Source organism: Daktulosphaira vitifoliae, unplaced genomic scaffold, assembly GCF_025091365.1.
Source record: "Daktulosphaira vitifoliae isolate Bord-2020 unplaced genomic scaffold, ASM2509136v1 Scaffold_4, whole genome shotgun sequence".
Lineage (NCBI taxonomy): Eukaryota > Metazoa > Arthropoda > Insecta > Hemiptera > Phylloxeridae > Daktulosphaira > Daktulosphaira vitifoliae.
This window is the reverse complement of record NW_026099575.1, coordinates 8,228,857-8,255,539: the sequence shown is the minus strand read 5'-3', so window position 1 is coordinate 8,255,539 and position 26,683 is coordinate 8,228,857. Positions and strand designations below refer to the sequence as shown.

The following is a 26,683-nucleotide window of genomic DNA, read 5'->3' as shown; positions in this document are numbered from 1 at the left end:
TGATATTTTCATTTTTGAAAAAGTTACGGCAGTTTTTAGTAAAAAAAATTGAAAAAATGTCGAAAATTAGCGATTTTTAAATTTATAATATTTTTGGAAATTTCCCTCATTTACAAGGAACGAGGGAGATTTTTTCAATTTATGAAGGTAATGTCTTCGACTAGATACGATTTGTGATCTTTTGACATATTGTTCATCAAAATCGGTTCAGTGAGAGCTGAAAAAGTGGCAACAGAAACAAAAATATTTATTTTTACTTCATTTATTTAACATACTTTTTTTTTAAAATGGGCCATTTTCCTTTATACAGGAGAGGTTTACATTTTTAAAATTATTCTAAAAAAAATAAATCCAAAAGAATTACAAATAAACTAATAAATTACTTTTACACTTTGCTCATTTTTTAATTATTGAGTACATATCTATTGACTAATTTCATGCTTTTTGTAATTGTGCACTTGTCACATTATAAGGAGGTTAATTACAAAAAAGTTAAAATTGTACTATTACTATGCTCTTTACCATGGGATGAAACCTTAGAGTTTATAGAGACTAATTTTAAACGGTAGCACAGTGGAGTCGCGGCACAGTATGGAAGTGACATAGTTGGGAAAAGTATAGATGATATCTGACTGTGATTAAAATCACTATCCAGAAAAACGCATCGATATAAATCTGTAGATATTGTTTAATTTAAAAAAATTAATAATTTATTCCAAAAGCTACACGATCTCCTTTTTCCTTTATAATATATATATATATAATGTATAATGTACCTTTATACATTTCATCCGTTTAAATAAAAATTATCTTGAATGAAAAAAGTATATAAATAATACTTGTCATAATAAAATTATAATTTTTTAACATCAAATGAATGTTAACAAATTTAAGTTTGTATTATCACTTAAAATGAACATTTATAATACGTTTCAAAACTTAAAATGTTTAGTGGGATATAAATGAAACGCATATAAATTAGTCATTTTTGCACTCAAATATAAACTATTATGTGTTGTCTTTACTTTATGAAAAATATATTAATAGTATACTTTTATTTACATAAAAATGAAAAAACAGTTTATTTGATCTTAAAATTAATCAAGAGTTATTATAATTCTTCAATTATTTTATAGTTTTTTCATGATATAAAAAGTCCGCATATGTCAAAAATTATGTTTTAATGATTTTTTCTCTTCATATTTATATTAGATTTTCACTCAGATTAATTTTAATTTTCTTTAACATGATTTTAAGTATTTACGCATTGTTGTTAATTAGTTTAGCTAAAAACTATACGTGTGTGCAAATTGATATGAACAATATAACAATTGATATTGCAAGAGAACATATACATAACCACGAGACAATGTTACATTTTGTAATACGGAACAGTTCTGTGTATACTAGTGCTAAAGTTGCAATCAAAAACTNCTAGTGCTAAAGTTTCAATCAAAAACTTCAAAGAAAGCTATCTAAATGACGACATTGATAATCCTGTACCTTTGGATGAAGAATATTTAGGTTCAGCTCCTCGTTTATTTTATCGCACGCCTGCTGTTGGAAGAACCTTACAACAAATTACGGATCAAGCTATACAAGAATATAACGATCCAATGGAAGCCATAGTTTGGCTTAGAAATGTAATTGAAAGCATGGGAATTACAATGTTAGTTCAATATAGTCTATTCACAGCAAATACGATTAAACAAATACCAAAAGAACACGATAAGTTTAGTCATCATTGTAATGAAGCCTTAACATTTTTCAATTTTCTATCAGAAAAATTTCGAGATTATCGTTTACGTAGAGAACCGATCGATCAGATAATTTTAATTTTTAATGAATATAACCAATCACCAAAACTGGAAGTAGATAAACAAAAATTCATTAAACTTAGCAAAGATTTTTCCGAGCGTTTTAAAGGCTGTACATTTTTGGTAAAGATGACAAAAAGTATAACTATAAATCGTGTGTTTTCTATTATTTATAGCAATCATATAAATATATTAAAGTCTATGAGTCACAATTTATCATATTTTTATGACTTACTGCTAGATGCATTCTATTCTTACATAGCATGTAATGAAAAAATCTTAAAAGGTAAAGTTATATAGTTTGTTAAAATAAAACACTGTTATTGTTCGTAAAAAAATACTTCCTAAAATCTAAGATATCTTAAGTGATTGATTAATTATATATTTTCGATGATTGAAATTAAAAAAAAATTATAAGATTTATAAATATCTAAAAACTGTATTTTTTATTTTTTCAAAAATACCAAATATTTTATTTTATCATATAAAATAAAAGTAAGTTTATGTTTACTTAACAATTTTGCTCACGTTGAGTAGCTAAACTGTATGTTACATCACTATAATTTTTATATAATTACTGTATCATAATTTATTATTCTCAAATAAAATTCCTGTAGTTAAGTCATTGATTATAAATACTATAGAGTTTATGAAAAATAATTAATTAAATAATTATTTACAAATATTGTAAGCTTTAATTTGTACAATTTTTTTTTAAGATTATTTTAACTATAAAATTTAAACTATATAAATTTGATTTTTGTATACTAAATTATTTGAAAAAGTCAATAGAAAAATGACAGTAAATTTTTTATTAAAAAAGTTAATGATTTTTCGATACTATTAATATTAAATTAGTTAAACATTAAATTTTTATTGGTTACAAAATAGAAATAATACTGAAATTTTATACTAATAAAGCAAAAAAGCTTAAATAACTCACGTAAAGTAAATAATATGTTCAAAACTTGGAAAAATGATTGTTTTACATATTTATTAATACTCTTAAATACAATATTTTTTCCGTCTAGAAAATCATAAAAATACTTACTGTATTGATACACTTGAATTTTTATTAAAACATATTTATAGAATAAACCTAAAACGCTTTTCTAATATTCTAATTAAAAAATATATTATTTTTTTTTTTACAATACTAATAATATTAAACAAATAGTGAATATAATTCTGATCAGGATGATCTCATAAATAAATTAGAAACCATACAAAAAGTTTTTTTTAGTTTTGCAAATTTAAATTGGTAATAATAGGAATATAACGTCATTAATAGGACTTAAATCACTAGATAATAGGCAATTAAAATATGGAATATATGTTTAAGAATTATTAAATGGGTTAATAAAACAGTTCAGAATTCTTAAAAAGCATTGGTGTAAATATTCCTACACTTAACTTAAGATACAACCACATTTTGCTATACCTTTTGGTTAAAAAAATAAATATTATTTAAATAGTCTTGTGTGCATTTATTAGTAGATCATGAAACCACTTTCCAAACATTGATTTCTTTAACAATAATATGTATATATATATAATGTAAAATAAATTTTATATAATATAAAATAAATTTACTTGGTAATCTGGCAAACTTCGGAGTTATGGAACTTAATACACTTTTTGAGAAAAAATATATCAGCTCCAATCAAGCGTATTTTCGCCTTGGCCTGTTGAGTTAAATATTTTTAATATTTTTTAGTTTTTAAATTAATAATATTTTTAATATAGTTTTAATTTTACTTAATATTTTTAAAATTATATGTTAACAGGTAAAGAGAGAATTTTGTGAATATCCATATAGGGAATTCATATAAAATATTATTAGTAAAAACATAGTATAATATAAAAAGTATAAAAAAAAACAAATCATAATAGACGCAGGTCCCCTTGAAGAGAATCTTTTTATATACATATAATGGCTAATTAATCGCAATAAACGCGAGATTTTATAATTGATTGTAAAAACTGAAGCGAAAAATGACCATAAGATTAATTCAGTAAAATACGAAAGGAAATAAAGGTAAATGAATTGATTATTTATTTGCAGTTTTACTCCTTAAAAATTCACGTAATAAACAAAAATGAGTAAGTTACGGATGTTTTATTATTTGATAACTCAACACAGTTCGACCACCAGATACTATTTAACCTCATACTTCATCCTTACCATTCCACCATTATTAATATTACATTATTTTTAATTTTTGTTTATTACATATTTCAACAATTAGTGAATAATTCGTTTAATATTTTTGTCTACTTATTCAGCAACTATTTATTCATTAACTAATTTAATTTTAATTCAATACAATGTGTTTCTATTTATGAAATTATTTAACGACTATTCTTCAGTGTTGTGTGTGATCTAAAACATAAAAAATAAAGGGGGAAAAATTAATATCTATATAAATTCATTATACTATTTATTAATTAATTTTTTTTTTTTTGCGATCTTATTGTAATGTATAAATGAAACGCCAAAATGTAATCATTTATAAATTCAAAAATAAACTAGTGTTTGCTGCCTTTAATTTATGAAAAATATATTATTAGTATTTTTATTTGCAGAAAAATGTAAAAACAGTTTATTCAATTTAAAAAGTGCACGTATGTCAAAAATTATATTGTAACAATTTTTTCTCTTCAGCATATCTACATTAGATTTTCACTCATAGTTTTTTGTAATTTTTTTCGACATGATTTTAATTAATTACGCATTTTTGTTAATTTGTTTACCTAANGTTATACATTGTTGTTAATTTGTTCAGCTAAAATCTGTACGTGTTTGAAAATTGATATGAACAATATAACACATGATGTCGCAAAAGAACATATATATTACCATGAGAAATTGTTACTATTGAAAATAGATAAGGGTACTGTGTACACTAGTGATCAAGTTTCAGTCAAAAACTTCGAAGAAATCGACCTAAATGACGACATTGATAATCCTGTACCTTTGAATAAAGAATATTTAGGTTCAGCTCCTCGTTTATTTTACCGCACGCCTGCTGTTGGAAGAACCTTACAAGAAATTACTGATCAAGCCATACAAGAATATAACGATCCAATGGAAGCCATAGTTTGGCTTAGAAATGTTATTGAAAGTGTTGGAATTACAGCATTAATTCAATATAGTCAATTTACAGTAAAAACGTTAAACAACATACTAGATGATCACGAGAAGTTTATTGACCATTTTAATAAGGCCACAACTTTTTTCATTTTTCTATCAAAAAAATTTAGTGATTATCGTTTACGTCAAGATCCGATTAATCAAATAATTTTAATGTTTAATGAATATAACCAATCTCAAAAACTGAAAAAGATAAACAAAAATTCATTAAACTTAGCAATGATTTTTTGGTACGTTTTATAATGTGTATGCAGTTAGTAACGATGCCAAGAGATCCATATATAACCAAAATTTTTGAACTACTCCAAAGCAGAAATTTAACTAAATTAAAATCTACACATGATATACCAAGTTATTTAAAGATACTACAGCATATGTTCTATTCTTGTATAAAATGTCATGCAAAAATGTTAAAAGGTAAATAGTAGAATACATTATAGTATTTTAATGTTATATAATTTATAAAAAAGCACTTTCAGTATGACTAATGATAATTTTTTTTTTTTTATAGATTCAGAAAAAACTAATGAGTTAAATTAAAAATTATCTTTATGAATATCTAAAAACTGTGTTTTATTTGTTGTTTAATAATTCTAAATAATTTTTTTTTTTATTTATAATATTTTCCATAATTGACGTTATATTAATGTGAAATGAAATAAACGTAAGTTAACTTTACAATATTTTTCAAGTTGAGCAGCTCAACTGTATGTTACAATGTTATAATTTTTATATAATTACTGAAATACAGAACTGAAATAATTTTAATGAGTTAATTTAATCCAAAAAAAAATTATTAAAAAGATCTACTCAATTGAGTGTATTATAAAATTTGATTATAATTGTAAAAATCCATTGTTAAATTGAGTTGAAACTAAAACTAATTTTTTTTTTAGATTTATAATTTATGTAACATGTTTCAAAAAAAATTGGAATGTTATAGACAAATAGTAGCACACGCAAATAGAGTTAAAAAATTAACAAATTACAAAGTAAAATTATTTACTTTTGTAGTTGAATAATTTTATTATATCAAATCAAATTCGACAAATAACTAAAATCGCATTGTAATCATTTGACATATTGTTGAAAAAGTAGGTTAAGTGAGGGTTGGAAAAATAAATAGCAGCCACAAAAAAAAAAACGCATAATAAAATAGTATTAATAGGAATGAGAAATATTTTCTCATGAGGGGAGACGACAGTGGTGAGATCCTTGATATTTATTGAATCTTATGTCTTATAAACGTTAATCTATGTCATTAAAATATATAATATTCATGAAAGTCAATGTATTTCTCTTCTAAGATATTTTAAAATAACATAAAATACAAAACACATATTTCTAACACAAAAATATCATGTTTTTAATTACGGCAGCTTTTATACATAGAAGATAATTCAATAGGACAAATATTTTTTTTTAATTTTATAGTATATGACATAAGCTTTAATTTGATATATGTATAAAGTACGCAGTATTTCCGGATCAATTTCAAAAGTTAAGTTGAAAAAGTTAATTTTCATAAAAAAAATTGCTATTTTAAATCCCCTCTGTGAGCAGGTTAAGTGTAAGAATTTCAAAAAATGATATTGAATGAAAGGGAAACATCAAAAGTTTTAATATAAAAAAAAATTAAGTTGTTTTGTTAATTTTTGATAAAGGTATGGTAGTTTTAGGGAAAAAAGTGAAAAAAATGACAAAATTTACGGATTTGAAAAATTGTAATTTTTTTGGAAATTTCTCCCATTTACGGGGAACGAGGGAAATTTTTTTCAATTTTTGAAGGTAATGTCTTCGACTAGATACGATTTGTGATCTTTTGACATATTGTTCATCAAAATCGGTTCAGTGAGAGCTGAAAAAGTGGTAACAGAAACAAAAAAAAATCATGGTAAAAATAATACTCTCAGCTTCGCATCGAAGCTAAAAAAATTTGTCCCGATCACTTATCTTCTATATGCAAATGGTCGCTGTAGTTAAAAAATATACAATTTTTTTAACATTAAATTACTATGACTTTTTGAAAAATATATGGAACAATACAATTAAATTTTCAAAAATACTTATTTTTACTTCTTTCATTTAACATACTTTTTTTTTTAAATGGGCCATTTTCCTTTATACAGGAGAGGTTTACATTTTTAAAATTATTCTAAAAAAAATAAATCCAAAAGAATTACAAATAAACTAATAAATTACTTTTATACTTTGCTCATTTTTTAATTATTGAGTACATATTTATTGACTAATTTCATGCTTTTTGTAATTGTGCACTTGTCACATTATAAGGAGGTTAATTACAAAAAAGTTAACATTGTACTATTACTATGCTCTTTACCATGGGATGGAACCTTAGAGTTTATAGAGACTAATTTTAAACGGTAGCACAGTGGAGTCGCGGCACAGTATGGAAGTGACATAGTTGGGAAAAGTATAGATGATATCTGACTGTGATTAAAATCACTATCCAGAAAAACGCATCGATATAAATCTGTAGATATTGTTTAATTTAAAAAAATTAATAATTTATTCCAAAAGCTACACGATCTCCTTTTTCCTTTATAATATATATATATATAATGTATAATGTACCTTTATACATTTCATCCGTTTAAATAAAAATTATCTTGAATGAAAAAAGTATATAAATAATACTTGTCATAATAAAATTATAATTTTTTAACATCAAATGAATGTTAACAAATTTAAGTTTGTATTATCACTTAAAATGAACATTTATAATACGTTTCAAAACTTAAAATGTTTAGTGGGATATAAATGAAACGCATATAAATTAGTCATTTTTGCACTCAAATATAAACTATTATGTGTTGTCTTTACTTTATGAAAAATATATTAATAGTATACTTTTATTTACATAAAAATGAAAAAACAGTTTATTTGATCTTAAAATTAATCAAGAGTTATTATAATTCTCCAATTATTTTATAGTTTTTTCATGATATAAAAAGTCCGCATATGTCAAAAATTATGTTTTAATGATTTTTTCTCTTCATATTTATATTAGATTTTCACTCAGATTAATTTTAATTTTCTTTAACATGATTTTAAGTATTTACGCATTGTTGTTAATTAGTTTAGCTAAAAACTATACGTGTGTGCAAATTGATATGAACAATATAACAATTGATATTGCAAGAGAACATATACATAACCACGAGACAATGTTACATTTTGTAATACGGAACAGTTCTGTGTATACTAGTGCTAAAGTTGCAATCAAAAACTCCAAAGAAATCTATCTAAATGACGACATTGACAAACCTGTACCTTTGGATGAAGAATATTTAGGTTCAGCTCCTCGTTTATTTTACCGTACGCCTGTTGTTGGAAGAACCTTACGAGAAATTACTGATCAAGCTATACAAGAATATAACGATCCAATGGAAGCCATAGTTTGGCTTAGAAATGTTATTGAAAGCATGGGAATTACAATGTTAATTCAATATAGTGTATTCACTGCAAATACAATAAAATTTATACCAAAAGAACACGAGAAGTTTAGTCATCATTTTAATGAGGCGTCAATATTTTTCAATTTTCTATCAGAAAAATTTAGAGATTATCGTTTACGTAGAGAACCGATTGATCAGATAATTTTAATTTTTAATGAATATAACCAATCACCAAAATTGGAAGAAGATAAACAAAAATTCATTAAACTTAGCAATGATTTTTCCGAGCGTTTTAAAGGCTGTATATTTTTGGTAGAGATGACACAGAATATATTTATAAGAAAAGTGTTTTATATTATTAGAAGTAATTATATAAATATATTAAATGTTATAAGTATAGATATAACTTATTTTTATAACATACTGCTAGATACATTCTATTCTTACATAGCATGTAATGCACAAATCTTAAAAGGTAAACAGTAAAAGTTAAAGTTATATAATATGTTAAAATAAAACACTATTAATGTTTGTAAGAAAATACTTTCAATATGACTAAAAGTAATTTTTTTCATAAATAGATTAAAAAAAATTCTAGTCGATTAAAATTCTAAAATATCTTAAATGGTTGATTTATTATAAATTTTTGATGATGAAATTTTAAAGAAATAATAAAATAAAATTATAAGAATTATGAATATCTAAAAACTATTTTTTAGTTTTTTATAATTCCAAATATTATTATTTTTTCATATTAGATTTTTTTCCATGATTGAATATATATTATGAAATAAAAGTAAGTTTTGGTTAACTTTACAATTATGCTCAAGTTGAGCAGCTTAACTGTATGTTACAAAGCAATAATTTTTATATAGTTACTGAGGAATAGTTTATTATTCTAAATTAAATTTCTGCAGTTAAGTCATTGATTATAAATGCTATAGATTTTATAATAAATAGTTAAGTAAATAATTATTTACAAATATTGTTAGCTTTATATGTACAATTTTTTATAAAAAAAAATTTAACAGTTTTTATATTTATAATTATCTAACATTATATCCAGAGAAAAATTTATTAGTTTCAACGTGATACTGGAATAATTAATTTTTTTATAATAGATTTTTGTCATTAAAATATGTAGTTAATTTTATATTATTTCCAAAGTTTTCCTAAAGATTATTTTAACTATAAATTAATTAAACTATAAAATTTAAACAATATAAATTTTATTCTTGTATACTAAATTATTTGAAAAGTCAACAAAAAAATGTCAGTATTTTTTTTTTATTAAAAAAGTTAATGATTTTTTGATACTATTAATATTAAATTAATTAAACGTTAAATTTTTATTGGTTACAAAATAGAAATAATGCTAAAAATTTAATACTAATAAAACACTTACGTAAAGATAAAAATATCTTCAAAACTTAGAAAAATGATAGTTTACTGATTTATTAATACTGTTAAATGTAATATTTTTAGCTACGATGTGAAGCTGAGAAGGTATTAATTTTACCATGATGTGTTTTTTTTTTTTATTATTTTTTTTTTGTGTCTGTCACTACTTTTTCTCAGCTCTCACTGGACCGATTTCTTTCAACAAAACGTCAAAAGATCACAAATCGTATCTAGTTGAAGACATTACCCTTAAAAATTGAAAAATTTTCCCTCGTTCCCCGCAAATGGGAGAAATATCCAAAAAAATTACAAATTTAAAAATCGACAAATTTTGTCATTTTTTTCACTTTTTTTTCTTAAAACTTCCATAACTTTTTCAAAAATCAACAAATTTTTTTTTTAAACTAAAACTTAAGATATTTTCCTTTCATTTGATATAATTTTTTTGAAAATTTAACACTTAACCTGCTCATGGAGAGGGATTTAAAATTGCAACTTTTTTACAAAAACTAACTTTTTCAACTTAATTTTTGAAAATGTTCCGGAAATACTGCGTCCTTTAAACATATATCAAATTAAAGCTTATTTTATGTACTATAAAATGAAAAAAAAAANGCTTATTTCATGTACTATAAAAAAAAAAATTTTGACCTCTGGATTTGTCTTCATGGAGAAAACGGCTACCGAATGCTATTTTTGTGTGAAAATTTTCGATTTTATAATTTACATTTTTTACTTTAAAGTGCTATAATTTTTTAAAAACGGTAGCACAGTGGGGTCGAGGCACAGTGTGGACGAGGCATAGATGGGACAAGTATAGATGATATCTGACAGTGATTAAAATCACTATCATAAGAAACGCTTCGATGCAAATCTGTAGATAGTGTTTCCTTTAGAGAAATTGGTGAAATATTTTAAAAGCAACATGAACTCTTATTTCTTTAATTATATCCTGATTAGTAGTTCTTTGATTTTAAAATATAATATATGAATAAATACTAATTATAGTTTTTAAATTTAGTATGAAATTGTGAGGCCAGCTATGATGTATGGTTAATAGTGTTGGGCGGTTGATAAGAAAGTAGAGCAGAGAATAAGTGTAGCAGAGATGAGAATGCTTAGTTGGATGAGTGGAGTGACTAGAGAAGATAGGATAAGGAACGAGCATATAAGAGGAAGTATAGGTGTTGCGTCAATCGTGGATAAGATGACAGAAAATAGACTTAGATTGTTTAGTCATGGTATGAGGAAAGAAGAATCGAAAGCTGTAAGAACAGTTATAGAAATGAATGTTGAAGGAAGAAGAGATAGAGGAAGACCAAAAAAGAGATGGAGGGATGCTATTGAATGCGATTTGAGGACAGCTGATGTGAGCGTAGAAGATGTGGGAGATCGTGTCAAGTGGAATCTTAGGATAAGGGTGCCCGACCCCAAGTAGTTGGGATTAAGGCAAAGAAAAAGAAAAATATTACCAGATATTCCGGTGGCAATTGACATAATATGATTGTTATTTCGGAATGTACAATTTAGCGTTTAGTTGGGTTTAAATAATATAGCGTCAAATCAATTACCTACTCTATCGGTTGTATCTCAATATACACTACACTTTAATGATACAATAAATAAATAAACTCACACATACACACATATGCATTTATAACATTGTGTCTAATGTAAGTATAACATGATAAAAAGTAACCGTAAAATGAAAAAAATGGAATATAAATTTTATTACTCATATTAAATGTAATGTAACTCGAAAAATATTTGTTTAAATGAAAAAATATAAGATTATATTTTTATTTATAATTGTCTTTTAAACAACTTTTGTGCGAAACTTTTTTTTGTAAGTTAAATATTTTTTTTTGAGAAAATTAAGAAAGCTCATATTTTTGAACTTTTGCGAGGATTTAAAAAAAAAGCTCAATTCCAATCTTGAGGACTATTAGTATGTCATTATACATATTTTAATTCAACTTTTAAAAAAACAAAATTTTTTCCGCAATTTTTCCTTTGTTGACTGGCCTAGATGTCAATTTTAAACTTGTAATTGAGCTAAAAGTTATGGTAATATATTCAATTTATTTTACTATAAACTTTCATAAATCTTTATCAAAAATTTTTCATCAACTTTAAAGAACCAAAAAAATAGGTTAAAATTGAAAATTTGGACTGATTATTTTTAACATATTAAAAATCAAATCAGTAATAATTTGAAAACAAATTTTTTTTTCTTTTAATTATTATTTTATATATATAATTAGTAATAATATAAAAAATTAGAAGTGATAGAAATAGTCTACTTGCAGATTTGAAAACAACGCGAAAAGTTGATTTAGAAAAGTATATTTTTGCTTCTGATGAAAGTTCCTTGTAGTCCAGTGCATTTTTTTATAGTAACAAACAGTTTTTATTGAAAATTATTGTATCAAGCCCTTTAAATTTTTATACACGTAAAAGTAAAGCAAAATATAACTTCTTTATTATTTTTATAATTTCTCCGTTTAAATTACAATATTAAATATCAATTTCATACTAAATTTAATAATTATAATTAGTATATATTCAAATATTATATTTTAAAATCAAAGAACTACTAATCATGATATAATTAAAGAAATAAGAGTTGATGTTGCTTTTGGAATAATCCACCAATTGCCTAATTAAAACAAAAAAAAAAAAAGTTTGTTGGGAATTTTTTCTGCTATTCTGCAAAATTACTCCTTCGTTGACTAGAATGAATCATTAAATAGAAAATTTTATGAGAATTAAAACAATGTTATTTTTAAGATTAATATGCAGTCAGAAAGTTTTATAATTATTATTTATTGTAAATTTATCAGAAAAACTCATTATTTTTTGCATTTTTATCGTAATAGAACACTTAAATAGAAATCATAGTAATCATTTCTAAGTAATTTTTGATATTTAAAAAGATTCTACTATTGAAATATCCAGAACTGAATTAATTTTAATGATTTACTTTAACTAAAAAAAAAAAAGTTAATATTTTGAATCCCTCTTGTGGGCAGGTAAAGGGTTAGATTTATAAAAAAAACCAAATGATAGATAAAGACATGCATCTAAATAAAAAAAAATATACTGATTTGGTCATTTTTGATAAAGTTATAACAATTAACAAAGTTATAAGTTTTATACACTGGACTACAAGGAACTTCCATCAGAAACAAAAATATACTATTCTAAATCAACTTTTCGCGATGTTTTAAAATGTGCAATTAGACTTTTTCTATAACTTCTAAGTTTTAATATTATTAAAAAATAGTTTTTACATATAAAAAAAAATAATTAAGAACAAAAAAAATTGTTTTAAATTAATACTGATTTGATATAATATTTAATATTAATTTGATTATTAATAAGTTAAAAATAAGGAAAATGACATATTTAACCAATTTTGTTAATCGTTTAAAGTTGATTGTTGTAAATGTTTATAAAAAAAAAAAAAAATTTATTTTACCATAACTTTTAGCTCAATTGGTAAGTTTGACATTGACATAATTAAATAGAAAATTTTATGACAATTAAAAAAATTGTATCGTTAAGATCAATATGCAGTCAGAAAGTTTTATAATTACTATTTATTGTAAATTTATCAGAAAAGCTCAATATTTTTTTGCATTTTTATGGTAATAGATAACTTAAATAGAAGTAATAGTAATAATTTCCTAGGAACTTTTGTTGTTTGTTGAAAAGATTCTATAATTGAAATATTGAGAACTTAATTAATTTTAATGATTTACTTTAACTAAATGTACCAATCAAAACAAAGTTGTTAAAAAGATTTACTCAATTGAGTTTATTATAAAATTTGATTATATTTGTAAAAATCAATTGTTAATTCAGGAGAAAAAACAATCATTTTTTTTAGAAATGATTTATATAGCAACACGTTAGAAAAAAATTTGAATATTATAGTCTAATAGTAGCACACACAAACAGAGTAATAAAATTATTAAATTACAAAGTAAAATGATTTAATTTTGTAGTTGAAACCTATCATATCAAACTTCATTCGTTAATAAATATTTTGAAAACATTAGAAATTAATGATTTTAATTGTCTTTATGGAGACGATGTAATAACTAACTGTTTAATTGATAAATTAGAATTTTTTTTTCAATTTTTGAGAGTAATATCTTCAACTAGATACGAATTGTAGTCATTGGACGTATCGTTGAAAAAAGTAGGTCAAGTTAGAGCAGAGAAAATAAATGATATTCACAAAAAAACATCTTCTCGGCTTTGCATCGAAGCTAAAACTTAAAATATAGTAAAATAATTTTAATACGAATAAGAAATTTATTCTTGCAAGGGGCGACTAAAGTGATGGGATCATTGATCTTTATTGAAGTTATTGAATGTAAATGAGTTAAAAATTTATACTAACTTAAAAAAAATGCATAAAATTTATTGTCATACGCGGGTTGGAACCTCGTACCCCAAGCGTGTAAAACGTAAGTTTACCAACTCAGCAACCGTATGTTGCTACAGTCGGGTGAAAAAATAGGCTATTTAAGCTAGTTCAAATTTCAAAGTAATTTTTCTCGACTTCACCATGAAGACAAATCCAGAGGTCAAATTTTTTTTTTTCACATTAAAGTATATTACATAAGCTGTATTTAAGATATATTTAAAAGTGTCAGTATTTCCGGAATACTTTCAAAAATTAAATTGAAAATATCTTAGTAATAATACGCATGTTTAAAGTTTTGACCCCCCTTGTTAAAGGGGTATGATCCGATTTACAAAAAAAGCGTGCCAGATGAAAGGGGTATATCAATATTTATTATAAAAAAATAATAATATAGATCCATACATTTTTCCAAAAGTTATATAAAATATAAATTAAATAATATAACATATAAAATCGAGATTTTTTTCACGGAAATCGTACGTTTTTCTTTAACTTTGATGCCCGTTTTCACCACGAAGACAAGTTCAGAGGTCAAATTTTTTTTTTTAAATTAAAGTATATTACATAATTTTTAAATTAAGATATATATAAAAGTGTCAGTCTTTCCGGAACATTTTCAAAAGTTAAGTTGAAAAAGTTCTACTTTCTATACGCATTTTAAAAGGTTTGCACCCCCCCNTCTATACGCATTTTAAAAACTTTGCACCCCCCCTGTATAGAGTGAAAATGTCCGATTTAAAAAAAAAGGACGTTGAATGAAAGAGGATTATATAAAGTATTTATTGTTAAAAAATAGAATTGATTCATGCATTTTTTAAAAAGTTATAGCATCATAATGTTAAAAAATGTAAAATATAATATCAAGAATTTTTTCACAAAAATAGCATATTTTTGCATACGGTAGTCATTTTCACCATGAAGACAAGNCGTACGTTTTTCTATGCAAACGGTAGTCATTTTCACCATGAAGACAAGTCCAGAGGTCAAATTTTTTTTTTTCAAATTAAAGTATATCACATAAGCATTAATTTAACATATATATAAAAGTGTCAGTCTTTCCGGAACATTTTCAAAAGTTAAGTTGAAAAAGTTAATTTTTTGTAAAGCATTTTAAAAGGTTTGCACCCCCCCTGTATAAAGGGAAATGGTCCGATTTTAAAAAAAAGTATGTCGAATGAAAGAAGTATATATAAAGTATTTATCATTAAAGAATAAAGTTGATTCATGCATTTTTTAAAAAGTTATAGCAACATAATGTTAAAAAATGTAAAATATAATATCAAGAATTTTTTCACAAAAATAGCATATTTTTGCATACGGTAGTCATTTTCACCATGAAGACAAGTCCAGAGGTCAAATTTTTTTTTTTCAAATTAAAGTATATTACATTAGCTTTAATTTAAGGTATATATAAAATTGTCAGTCTTTCCGGAACATTTTCAAAAGTTAAGTTGAAAAAGTTAATTTTTTGTAAAAAAGTTACCATTTTGAAACCCCATCCTGTGGGCTGTTAAAGGGTCAAATGTTCACAAAAATATATAAAATGATAGGTAATTATCTAAGGTATCTATATAAAAAAAAAAATTATATTGATTTGGTCATTTTTAAAAAAGTTATGGCAATTTTAAGTAAAAAAAAATGAAAAAATATAATAAATGGGCTAAAAAAAACGGTTCAGAATTCTTAAAAAGCATTGGTGTAAATGTTCCTACAGTTCACTTAAGATACAACCACCTTTTGCTCTACCTTTTGCATAAAAAAATAAATATTATATAAATATTCCTGTGTGCTCCTCCTATTAGATCATGTAACCAGTTTCCAAACATTGATTTCTTTAACAATAATATATAAATGTAAAATAAATTTTATATAATCATTATATATAAAAATATTCTTAATGTACTTATTATATACTTTTTTGTGGTTTAATTTTAATTGTATTTTTATCGCTATATTAATTAATTCGATTTGTAATTTTTACCCTATGAAATGTTGAAATAAATGTTTTAAAGTAACTATTAAAGAATTTTAATAAACTAATTAGAACTATTGTATTAAACAACTTAAATCTTTTAAAACTTAAAATGTTTAGTGGGATATAAATGAAACGCATATAAATTAGTCATTTTTGCACTCAAATATAAACTATTATGTGTTGTCTTTACTTTATGAAAAATATATTAATAGTATATTTTTATTTACATAAAAATGAAAAAACAGTTTATTTGATCTTAAAATTAATCAAGAGTTATTATAATTCTTCAATTATTTTATAGTTTTTTCATGATATAAAAAGTCCGCATATGTCAAAAATTATGTTTTAATGATTTTTTCTCTTCATATTTATATTAGATTTTCACTCAGATTAATTTTAATTTTCTTTAACATGATTTTAAGTATTTACGCATTGTTGTTAATTAGTTTAGCTAAAAACTATACGTGTGTGCAAATTGATATGAACAATATAACAATTGATATTGCAAGAGAACATATACATAACCACGAGACAATGTTACATTTTGTAATACGGAACAGTTCTGTGTATACTAGTGCTAAAGTTTCAATCAAAAACTTCAAAGAAAGCTATCTAAATGACGACATTGATAATCCTGTACCTTTGGATGAAGAATATTTAGGTTCAGCTCCTCGTTTATTTTATCGCACGCCTGCTGTTGGGAGAACCTTACAACAAATTACGGATCAAGCTATACAAGAATATAACGATCCAATGGAAGCCATAGTTTGGCTTAGAAATGTTATTGAAAGCATGGGAATTACAATGTCAGTTCAATATTGTGTTTTTACAGCATATATGATAGATCGCATACCAAAAGAACACGATAAGTTTAGTCATCATTGTAATGAAGCCTTAACATTTTTCAATTTTCTATCAGAAAAATTTAGAGATTATCGTTTACGTAGAGAACCGATTGATCAGATAATTTTAATTTTTAATGAATATAACCAATCACCAAAATTGGAAGAAGATAAACAAAAATTCATTAAACTTAGCAATGATTTTTCCGAGCGTTTTAAAGGCTGTACACTTTTGGTAGAGATGAAAAAAAGTTTAACTATAAATAATTTGTTTTCTACTATTAATAGCAATCATATAAATATATTAATGTCTAAGAGTGAAAATTTATCATATTTTTATGACTTACTGCTAGATGTATTCTATTCTTACATAGCATGTAATGCAAAAATCTTAAAAGGTAACGTTATATAGTATGTTAAAATAAAACACTGTTATTGTTCGTAAAAAAATACTTCCTAAAATCTAAGATATCTTAAGTGATTGATTAATTATAAATTTTCGATGATTGAAATTAAAAAAAAAATATTAAAATAAAATTATAAGATTTATAAATATCTAAAAACTGTATTTTTTATTTTTTCAAAAATACCAAATATTTTTATTTTATCATATAAAATAAAAGTAAGTTTATGTTTACTTAACAATTTTGCTCACGTTGAGTAACTAAACTCTATGTTACAAAGCAATAATTTTTATATAATTACTGAATCATAATTTATTATTCTCAATTAAAATTCCTGTAGTTAAGTCATTGATTATAAATACTATAGAGTTTATGAAAAATAATTAATTAAATAATTATTTACAAATATTGTAAGCTTTAATTTGTACAATTTTTTTTTATAAAAAAAATTTAATAGTTTCTATTAGCTAACACTATATCCAAAGATAAATTTATTAGTATCAACGTCAACTGGAATAATTAATTTTTTTATAATAGATTTTTATCATTAAAATATCTATTTGATTTTATATTATTTCCAATGTTTTCTTTAAGATTATTTTAACTATAAAATTTAAACTATATAAATTTGATTTTGTATACTAAATTATTTGGAAAAGTCAACAGAAAAATGACAGTACTTTTTTTTTATTAAAAAAGTTAATGATTTTTTGATACTATTAATATTAAATTAATTAAACGTTAAATTTTTATTGGTTACAAAATAGAAATAATGCTAAAAATATAATACTAATAAAACATTTACGTAAAGAAAAAAATATGTTCAAAACATCAAATGAATGTTAACAAATTTAAGTTTGTATTATCACTCAAAATGAACATTTATAATACGTTTCAAAACTTAAAATGTTTAGTGGGATATAAATGAAACGCCTATAAATTAGTCATTTGTAGTAATACAAAAATAAGCAAAAACTGATGTTAGGGGATTTATATGACCAAGGTTGGATATTTGGGGATTTGGTCAATTCAGGAGCAACAAGGTTCTATGGGGGTTGTAAAGTCCGAGGGTTTAGAACAATAAAGACAAGTAGATATAAAAAGAAATTATTAAAGTTTCTCTATAGAGATATTACAAATGACATAACTGGTAAGTACCTGAAATAATACACTGAGGCAACGAAGAGGCGGTGGCCATCTCACGAATATCCAGTCGAAATGTTTATATACACAGTAGAAATCACATTAGGTTTTTAAACTCTTTTAGGTAATGAAGAGGCGGTGGCCATCTCACGAATACCATGTAATGTATAAGGTACGAACTAGTCAGTAACAATTAATAAAGTTTGAATATAATTATGTGATCTATTGCTTTATCATTCCTTACTCAGATTAGTATTTCTAAATAATTGGGTTAATATAAATTTACTTACTTCTTTTATTTGGCTTATACAAAGATCGTCAAGGTTTGCGTAAAGATTTATACTGTCTCTTTTAAATAAATAAAGTGTTAACGCAAAATAATTGTATTCAACATCGCTTTTAATGTACCGACGACAACACGGGGTCGCGGCTAGTTTGCTCAAAATAAATCAGGGCTGAAGAATTCTGAATTCCTTATTGAATTCAGATCTTCAAAAAGAAGAGAGAACTGAGTCGCTCGCTGGCACACTCGCTCACTAATGTGCAAGCAGAACTAAGCCTTTTTATATTATTTTTAATTACCCCCTTCATGGGTTGTTGCCGTCAGCGCTTTTAGTGATTTTCAGTTTATTGTATAAAATTTGAACATAACATGATAGTTATTATAAGATAAGATGCATAGTATACAATAAACAATTTAACACGTATAAACATATATAATAGCTAGTGTACAACAGTGTATATGTTATAACAGATAAATTAATTATTTGTTTGTATACAATTGGCATTAAATATTGATTAAATTAAATTAAATATAATTATATTATTAATTAAATATCAAATATTGATAAATGGAAGATGCGTAAAGCAGAGCATTGTGCATATTACGACACATTTTCGCACTCAAATATAGACTATTATGTGTTGTCTTTACCTTATGAAAAATATATTAATAGTATTTTTATTTACATATAAATGTAAAAACAGTTTATTTGATCTTAAAATTAATCAAAAGTTATTATAATTCTTCAATTACTTTACAGTTTTTTCATAATATAAATAAATATAATAAATACTGTGTTTAATTTCTATATGTAGTATACTTTTTTTGTTCATTTAAAATAATATATTGTTCTTATTAAGTTACTTCGTTATTTTAAATTTACTTATTTCTTTTACTGATATTGTCTATTTAAAATATCTATATTAGTAGTACAAAGTTCAATATAGTGCAATACTGTATTATTATGTTTAAAATATGTTTTTAATAATTAAATATCTTCACACATAATAGGAATAAAGAATTCGTTTTTATACTAAATTAATTAGAGTAGATGGTGTGTTTAGCACAACAATCAGTCACTATCACTAACACCACTGATGTGTTTCCAATGAAACCTATTAAAATACAGTGATATACGCAATAGACATAATAATAGTTACTCTAATTAAATTCGCAATTCTTTTTGTAGCCAGTCACCAAATGATTAGCTCTAAAAACCTGTATTTTCTCTGTTAAAATAGTTATTTTTAATTTATTTTTTGAAAATATTGCTCAGAAAAGAACATAAAAATCCAAAAAAATAAAGATAATTGGATGGGATTGATATCGTTGATAGCTGCCGGTCGTCCAAAACTCGTACATAAGATCACAGCTAAACCGACCGCACGCAAACGATTGCAGCCCTCTCTTATAATATGCGTTTCTACATATTGTGAAATGTATTTTTACCTTTGTAATGTTGGAAGCAACGTTGAAAATAAATTTACTTCGACTTTTTGTGAATTTATAATATGTACAAAGGCACTTGTTGAAAGATCATAAAGTGAAGAAGGAGTGAGTCGAAGTAAGAGAGTTTTTGTGCCCTTTTATATTAAGCTTAACACATCTATATCCTTATAACAAATATATATAGTTTGTATTTTGTATAGGTTTTAAATATTATTGTGCCCTTCATATCTGGACAGCCTTAAATGTACCAAGAAGAGTGAAGAAGCGTAATTTGTGATTAGAAAAAATTAGTCTTAGCAGTAATACTTTTGCCTTTGTACTGGCCGGCCATAAAGGACAATTACCTCTCGGCAACGCGTAGGCAGTTGGCGTAAAGGATAGTAAAAGGTGTATTGAAATAATATTTAATATATATATATATATAAACGAGGTTAACTATATCTGCATCAGTCAAGGCTCTACGCTGAGAAACGCTGGGCCACCACAGTCTTGTTAATTTTTTTTTCTAACTTAATAAACTTCTCCTGAGCATAATTTATTGACTTGAAAAAATGAATATTATTATTGCTTGACTTACTTGGTAATCTGGCAAACTTCTGAGTCATATGGAACTTAATACACTTTTTGAGAAAAAATATATCAGCTCCAATCAGGCGTATTTTCGCCTTGGTCTGCATCATTTTTGAGTTAAATATTTTTAATATTTTTTAGTTTTTAAATTAATAATATTTTTAATATAGTTTTAATTTTACTTAATATTCTTAAAATTATAATTTGACGAGTTAAGAGAGAATTTTGTGAATATCGATATCGATATAGGGAATTCATATAAAATATTATTAGTACAAACATAGTATAATTTAAAAAGTATAAAAAAAAAACAAATCATAATAGTCGCAGGTCCCATTAAAGAGAATCCTTTTCAATCCAATATATATATAATGGCTAATTAATCGCAATAAACGCAAGATTTTATAAACGATTGTAAACACTGGAGCGAAAATCACCATAAGATTAATTCAGTCAACTACGAAAGGAAATAAAGGTAAGTGCGAATGTTTATTTATTTGCAGTTTTACTCCTTAAAAATTTACATAATAAACAAAAATGAGTAAGATAAGGATGTTTTATTATTTGATAACTCAACACAGTTCGACCACCAGATACTATTTATCCTCATACTTCATCCTTACCATTACATCATTATTAATATTACATTATTTTTGCTTCGATGCGAAGCTGAGAAGGTATTGGTTTTACTAAGATGTGTTTTTTTTTTTTTTGTCTGTAACCACTTTTTCTCAGCTCTCATCGAACCGATTTCTTTTCAATGATACGTCAAAATAACACAAATCGTATCTAGTCGAAGACATTACCCTCAAAAATTGAAAAAAATTCCCTTGTTCCCCGTAAATGGGGGAAACCTCCGAAAAAATTACAAATTTAAAAATGGCTAATTTTCCAAATTTTTTCAATTTTTTTTACTAAAAACTGCCGTCACTTTTTTAAAAATAAACATATATTTTTTATAAATCTGACTTTTTACCTGCCCACAGGGGGGGATTTAAAATGACAACTTTTTTACAAAAAATTAATTTTTTCAACTTAACTTTTGAAAGTGTTCTGCAAGGTCTGACAATTTTATATATATCTTAAATTAAAGCTACTGTAATATACTTTATAATGGTAAAAAAAAATTTCGAACTTTATTTCACTTCATTGTGAAAACAGACATTAAAAAAAATACGATTTTTGTAAAAAAATTCTTTTTTATATTTTTAACTTTATAATGCTATAACTTTTTGAAAGATGTATGGATCAAAATAATTATTTTTTTTGTAGATGCATGATGTCTTTACCTATCATTTGGTATATTTTTTTATAAATCTGACTTTTTACCTGCCTACAGGGGGGGATTCAAAATGACAATTTTTTCACAAAAAATTGACTTTTTCAACTTGAATTTTGAAAGTGTTCCGGAAAGTCTGACACTTTTATATGTATATTAAATTAAAGTTCATGTAATCTACTTTATTTTGTAAAAAAAAAATTTGGGACTTTATTTTGTCTTCACGGTGAAAATGGCTACCAAATGCTATTATTGTGTTAAAATTCTCAATTTTATTTTTTACATTTTAACTTTATAATGCTATAACTTATTGAAAAGTGTATTGATCAATATAATTTTTTTATGGGAAATACTATTTTTTAATAATCCCTTTTTCATTCGACATACTTTATCTTAATCAGGATATTAATAAGGAACTAGCAGTTTATGAAGCTTTTGGAATAATCCACCAATTTTTTAAAATTAAACACTATCTAAAGATTTGCATCGAAGCGTTTTTTTTTTGATAGTGATTTTAATCACTGTCAGATATCATTATACTTGATCCAACTATAACACGTCACCACTGTGCCGCGACCCCCCTGTGTTGGGTTTTTTAATTTTTGTTTATTACATATTTCAACAATTGGTGAATAATTCGTTTAATATTTTTGTCTACTTATTCAGCAACTATTTATTCATTAACTAATTTAATTTTAATTCAATACAATGTGTTTCTATTTATGAAATTATTTAACGACTAGTCTTCAGTGTTGTGTGTGATCTAAAACATAAAAAATAAAGGGGGAAAAATTAATATCTATATAAATTCATTATACTATTTATTAATTAATTTTTTTTTTTTTGCGATCTTATTGTAATGTATAAATGAAACGCCAAAATGTAATCATTTATAAATTCAAAAATAAACTAGTGTTTGCTGCCTTTAATTTATGAAAAATATATTATTAGTATTTTTATTTGCAGAAAAATGTAAAAACAGTTTATTCAATTTAAAAAGTGCACGTATGTCAAAAATTATATTGTAACAATTTTTTCTCTTCAGCATATCTACATTAGATTTTCACTCATAGTTTTTTGTAATTTTTTTCGACATGATTTTAATTAATTACGCATTTTTGTTAATTTGTTTACCTAAGATCTGTACGTGTGAGCAAATTAATATAAAGAATATAACACTTGAAGTCGCCAAAAAACATATACATAACCACAAGAAATTGTTACTATTGAAAATAGATAAGGGTACTGTGTACACTAGTGATCAAGTTTCAGTCAAAAACTTCGAAGAAATCGACCTAAATGACGACATTGATAATCCTGTACCTTTGAATAAAGAATATTTAGGTTCAGCTCCTCGTTTATTTTACCGCACGCCTGCTGTTGGAAGAACCTTACAAGAAATTACTGATCAAGCCATACAAGAATATAACGATCCAATGGAAGCCATAGTTTGGCTTAGAAATGTTATTGAAAGTGTTGGAATTACAGCATTAATTCAATATAGTCAATTTACAGTAAAAACGTTAAACAACATACTAGATGATCACGAGAAGTTTATTGACCATTTTAATAAGGCCACAACTTTTTTCATTTTTCTATCAAAAAAATTTAGTGATTATCGTTTACGTCAAGATCCGATTAATCAAATAATTTTAATGTTTAATGAATATAACCAATCTCAAAAACTGAAAAAAGATAAACAAAAATTCATTAAACTTAGCAATGATTTTTTAACACGTTTTATAATGTGTATGAGGTTGGTAACGATGCCAAGAGATCCATATATAACCAAAATTTTTGAACTACTCCAAAGCAGAAATTTAACTAAATTAAAATCTACACATGATATACCAAGTTATTTAAAGATACTACAGCATATGTTCTATTCTAGTATAAAATGTCATGCAAAAATGTTAAAAGGTAAATAGTAGAATACATTATAGTATTTTAATGTTATATAGTTTATCAGAAAATACTTTCAGTATGACTAATGATAATTTTTTTTTCTTTCATGTGATTTCACATGGAATGACCCCATCATTTTTTCAATTTTCTATCAGAAAAATTTAGTGATTATCGTTTACGTAGAGAACAAATAATTTTAATGTTTAATAAATATAATCAATCTCAAAAACTGAATGCAGATATAAATAATTTCATTAATTTTAGTAATGTTTTTTTGGAATGTTTTATAAACTGTATAAATTTGGTAACGATGCCAGAGGATGCATTAATATACAAAATTTTTAAACAACTCCATTACAGTAATATAATTAAATTTAAAACTCCAAATGTAGATTTAACAAGTTATTTAATCATACTGCAGGACAGGCACGTAGCCAGAAAATATTTATTGGAGGGGCCAACAATTTTGGGCCCTTGTATCATTTTCCATAATTTGTTTCTCATGAAATGCTTGTGGGGACTCCCTCTACTCCTCCTTAGACAGTATCCCATTCTATAAATCTTACAAGTTCAAAATTTTACCATTGGTTGGTTAAAAACAAATTGTTTTCGTATAAAGTATACTAATTATTACAGTATTATAAAAAACCCAGCATAGGGGGGTCGCGGCACAGTGGTGACGTGGTATAGTTGGATCAAGTATAATGATATTTGACAGTGATTAAAATCACTATAAAAAAAAAAACGCTTCGATGCAAATCTTTAGATAGTGTTTAATTTTAAAAAATTGTTGGATTATCTAAAAGCTACATGATCTGCTAGATCCTTATTAATATCTTGATTAAGATAAAGTATGTCGAATGAAAAAGGGATTATTAAAAAATTATTTCTCATAAAAAAATTGTGTTGATTCATACGCTTTTCAATAAGTTATAGCATTATAAAGTAAAAAATATAAAAAATAAAATCGAGAATTTTCACACAATAATAGCATTTGGTAGCCATTTTCACCGTGAAGACAAAATAAAGTCCGAAATTTTTTTTTTACATAATAAAGTAGATTACATTAGCTTTAATTTAATATATATATAAAAGTGTCAGACTTTCCGGAACACTTTCAAAATTTAAGTTGAAAAAGTAAATTTTTTGTGAAAAAGTTGTCATTTTAAATCCCCCCCTGTANTGAAAAAGTAAATTTTTTGTAAAAAAGTTGTCATTTTAAATCCCTTACTGTAGGCAGGTTAAGTGTCAGATTTACAAAAAAAATATACCAAATGATAGGTAAAGACATCAAGCATCTATATACAAAAAAAAAAAATTATATTGATTTGGTTATTTTTAAAAAAGTTATATCAATTTTTGAGGGTAATGTCTTCGACTAGATTCGATTTGTGATCTTTTGACGTATCATTGAAAGACATCGGTTTGGTGAGAGCTAAGAAAAAGTGGTAACAGACACAAAAAAAAAAACACATCATAGTAAAACCAATACCTTCTCAGCTTTGCATCGAAGCTAATAAAATAATGATGTGCACAAAAGCTGATTTCATTTTTCAACTTTTAAGCCATTAAGAAAAAATAATTTATACCTAAATACTAATAACAAATAAGTTATAAATAATTTTGAAAATAAATATAAATTATAAACAATGTAAAATTTATTTTATTTTAAATTAAAAACAATTCCTACCTTTTTTTAGTCATATTTTCATTACTATTATATACAAATTAAAAATTAACAAAAACAAACAAATTATCTATTATAACTACTAAATTATAAAAAAAAAACAGATTAAAGATAAGATTTATCAAAAACTTTTTCATAGAGTAATACTCTATCGAATTTTGTAATCAACTAGATTCTAATCAATGCATATTTCAATAAGTATCAATGATACTTGGTAGTTTGTTATCATTTGTTGGATCAGAGTTAAAAAAAATTATCTACAACCACGTTTGAGTTACTGTTATTCCATTTATTATTACATCCAGAACGTTATCTTTTACAAATAACGTTTTCTATGAATATAAAAATGAAAATACAGCTATAATAATAACTGTATTACTCAATATTAATCACAAATTAATAATAATTTCAATGTATATATGGCCTAGTACGTTATTGATAATTCGTAAATATAATTGAATTTTAAATTTGGGGGGGGCCGGCCCTGGGCCACCCATGTCTACGTGCCTGCTGCAGGATCAATTTTATTCTTCTATAGAATGTCATGCAGAAATGTTAAGAGGTAAAATGAGTACATCATAGTATTTTTATGTTATATAGTATGTTATTGTTCGTAAGAAAATACTTTCAGTATGACTAATGATAATTTTTTTTTTTTTTTTATAGATTCAGAAAATACTAATGAGTTAAATTTAAAACTATCTTTATGAATATCTAAAAACTGTGTTTTATTTGTTATTTAATAATTCCAAATAGTTTTTTTTTTCATATATAATTTTTTCCATAATTGACGTTATATTAATGTGAAATGAAATTAACGTAAGTTTAAGTTAACTTTACAATATTTTTCAAGTTGAGCAGCTCAAATGTATGTTACAATGTTATAATTTTTATATAATTACTGAATAATAATTTAT

At 24.4% G+C, this 26,683-nt stretch overlaps 2 protein-coding genes across 8 annotated transcripts in view; both read left to right on the top strand.

Annotated features, from left to right (window-relative positions):
* The window catches only part of LOC126904481 (uncharacterized), a 125,999-nt gene extending 99,316 nt beyond the window's left edge, over nt 1-26,683 (top strand). Inside the window, exons 2-4 of one of the 5 annotated variants that reach the window (XM_050683552.1) lie at nt 16,845-16,865; nt 23,519-24,094; nt 26,433-26,683. In XM_050683552.1, the coding sequence (XP_050539509.1) occupies nt 16,845-16,865; nt 23,519-24,094; nt 26,433-26,476 (641 nt within the window). In that variant the 3' untranslated portion in view covers nt 26,477-26,683. Of the gene's footprint in view, nt 1-1,503; nt 2,104-16,510; nt 16,866-16,911; nt 17,602-23,518; nt 24,095-26,432 lie in introns of those variants that run through there. The other 4 variants (XM_050683553.1, XM_050683551.1, XM_050683555.1 and 1 more) reach the window with 4 other exon arrangements.
* LOC126904482 (uncharacterized) lies at nt 4,321-8,940 on the top strand. Of its 3 annotated transcripts, none has more exons than XM_050683557.1 (3): nt 4,321-4,442; nt 4,604-4,792; nt 8,266-8,940. In XM_050683557.1, exons 1-3 carry the CDS (start codon nt 4,370-4,372, stop codon nt 8,874-8,876), a joined length of 873 nt encoding a protein of 290 aa, XP_050539514.1. In that variant the 5' UTR covers nt 4,321-4,369; the 3' UTR covers nt 8,877-8,940. The 3 variants fall into 3 exon arrangements, 2 of the variants coding, with proteins under 2 accessions (XP_050539514.1, XP_050539513.1); XM_050683556.1 differs by having other exon boundaries at nt 4,604-4,859; nt 8,333-8,940; XR_007703756.1 differs by lacking the exon at nt 8,266-8,940 and adding an exon at nt 5,483-5,585 and having other exon boundaries at nt 4,342-4,442; nt 4,604-5,388.

What these genes read in the sequence shown, in the direction of transcription:
- LOC126904482 (XM_050683557.1), top strand. Translation starts at nt 4,370, where the DNA reads ATGAAAAATATATTATTAGTATTTTTATTTGCAGAAAAATGTAAAAAC. An exon ending in ATTCAATTTAAAAAGTGCAC is followed by an intron (nt 4,443 to 4,603) that starts GTATGTCAAAAA and finishes TAATTTGTTCAG; the next exon opens with CTAAAATCTGTACGTGTTTG. An exon ending in CGACATTGATAATCCTGTAC is followed by an intron (nt 4,793 to 8,265) that starts CTTTGAATAAAG and finishes ACAAACCTGTAC; the next exon opens with CTTTGGATGAAGAATATTTA.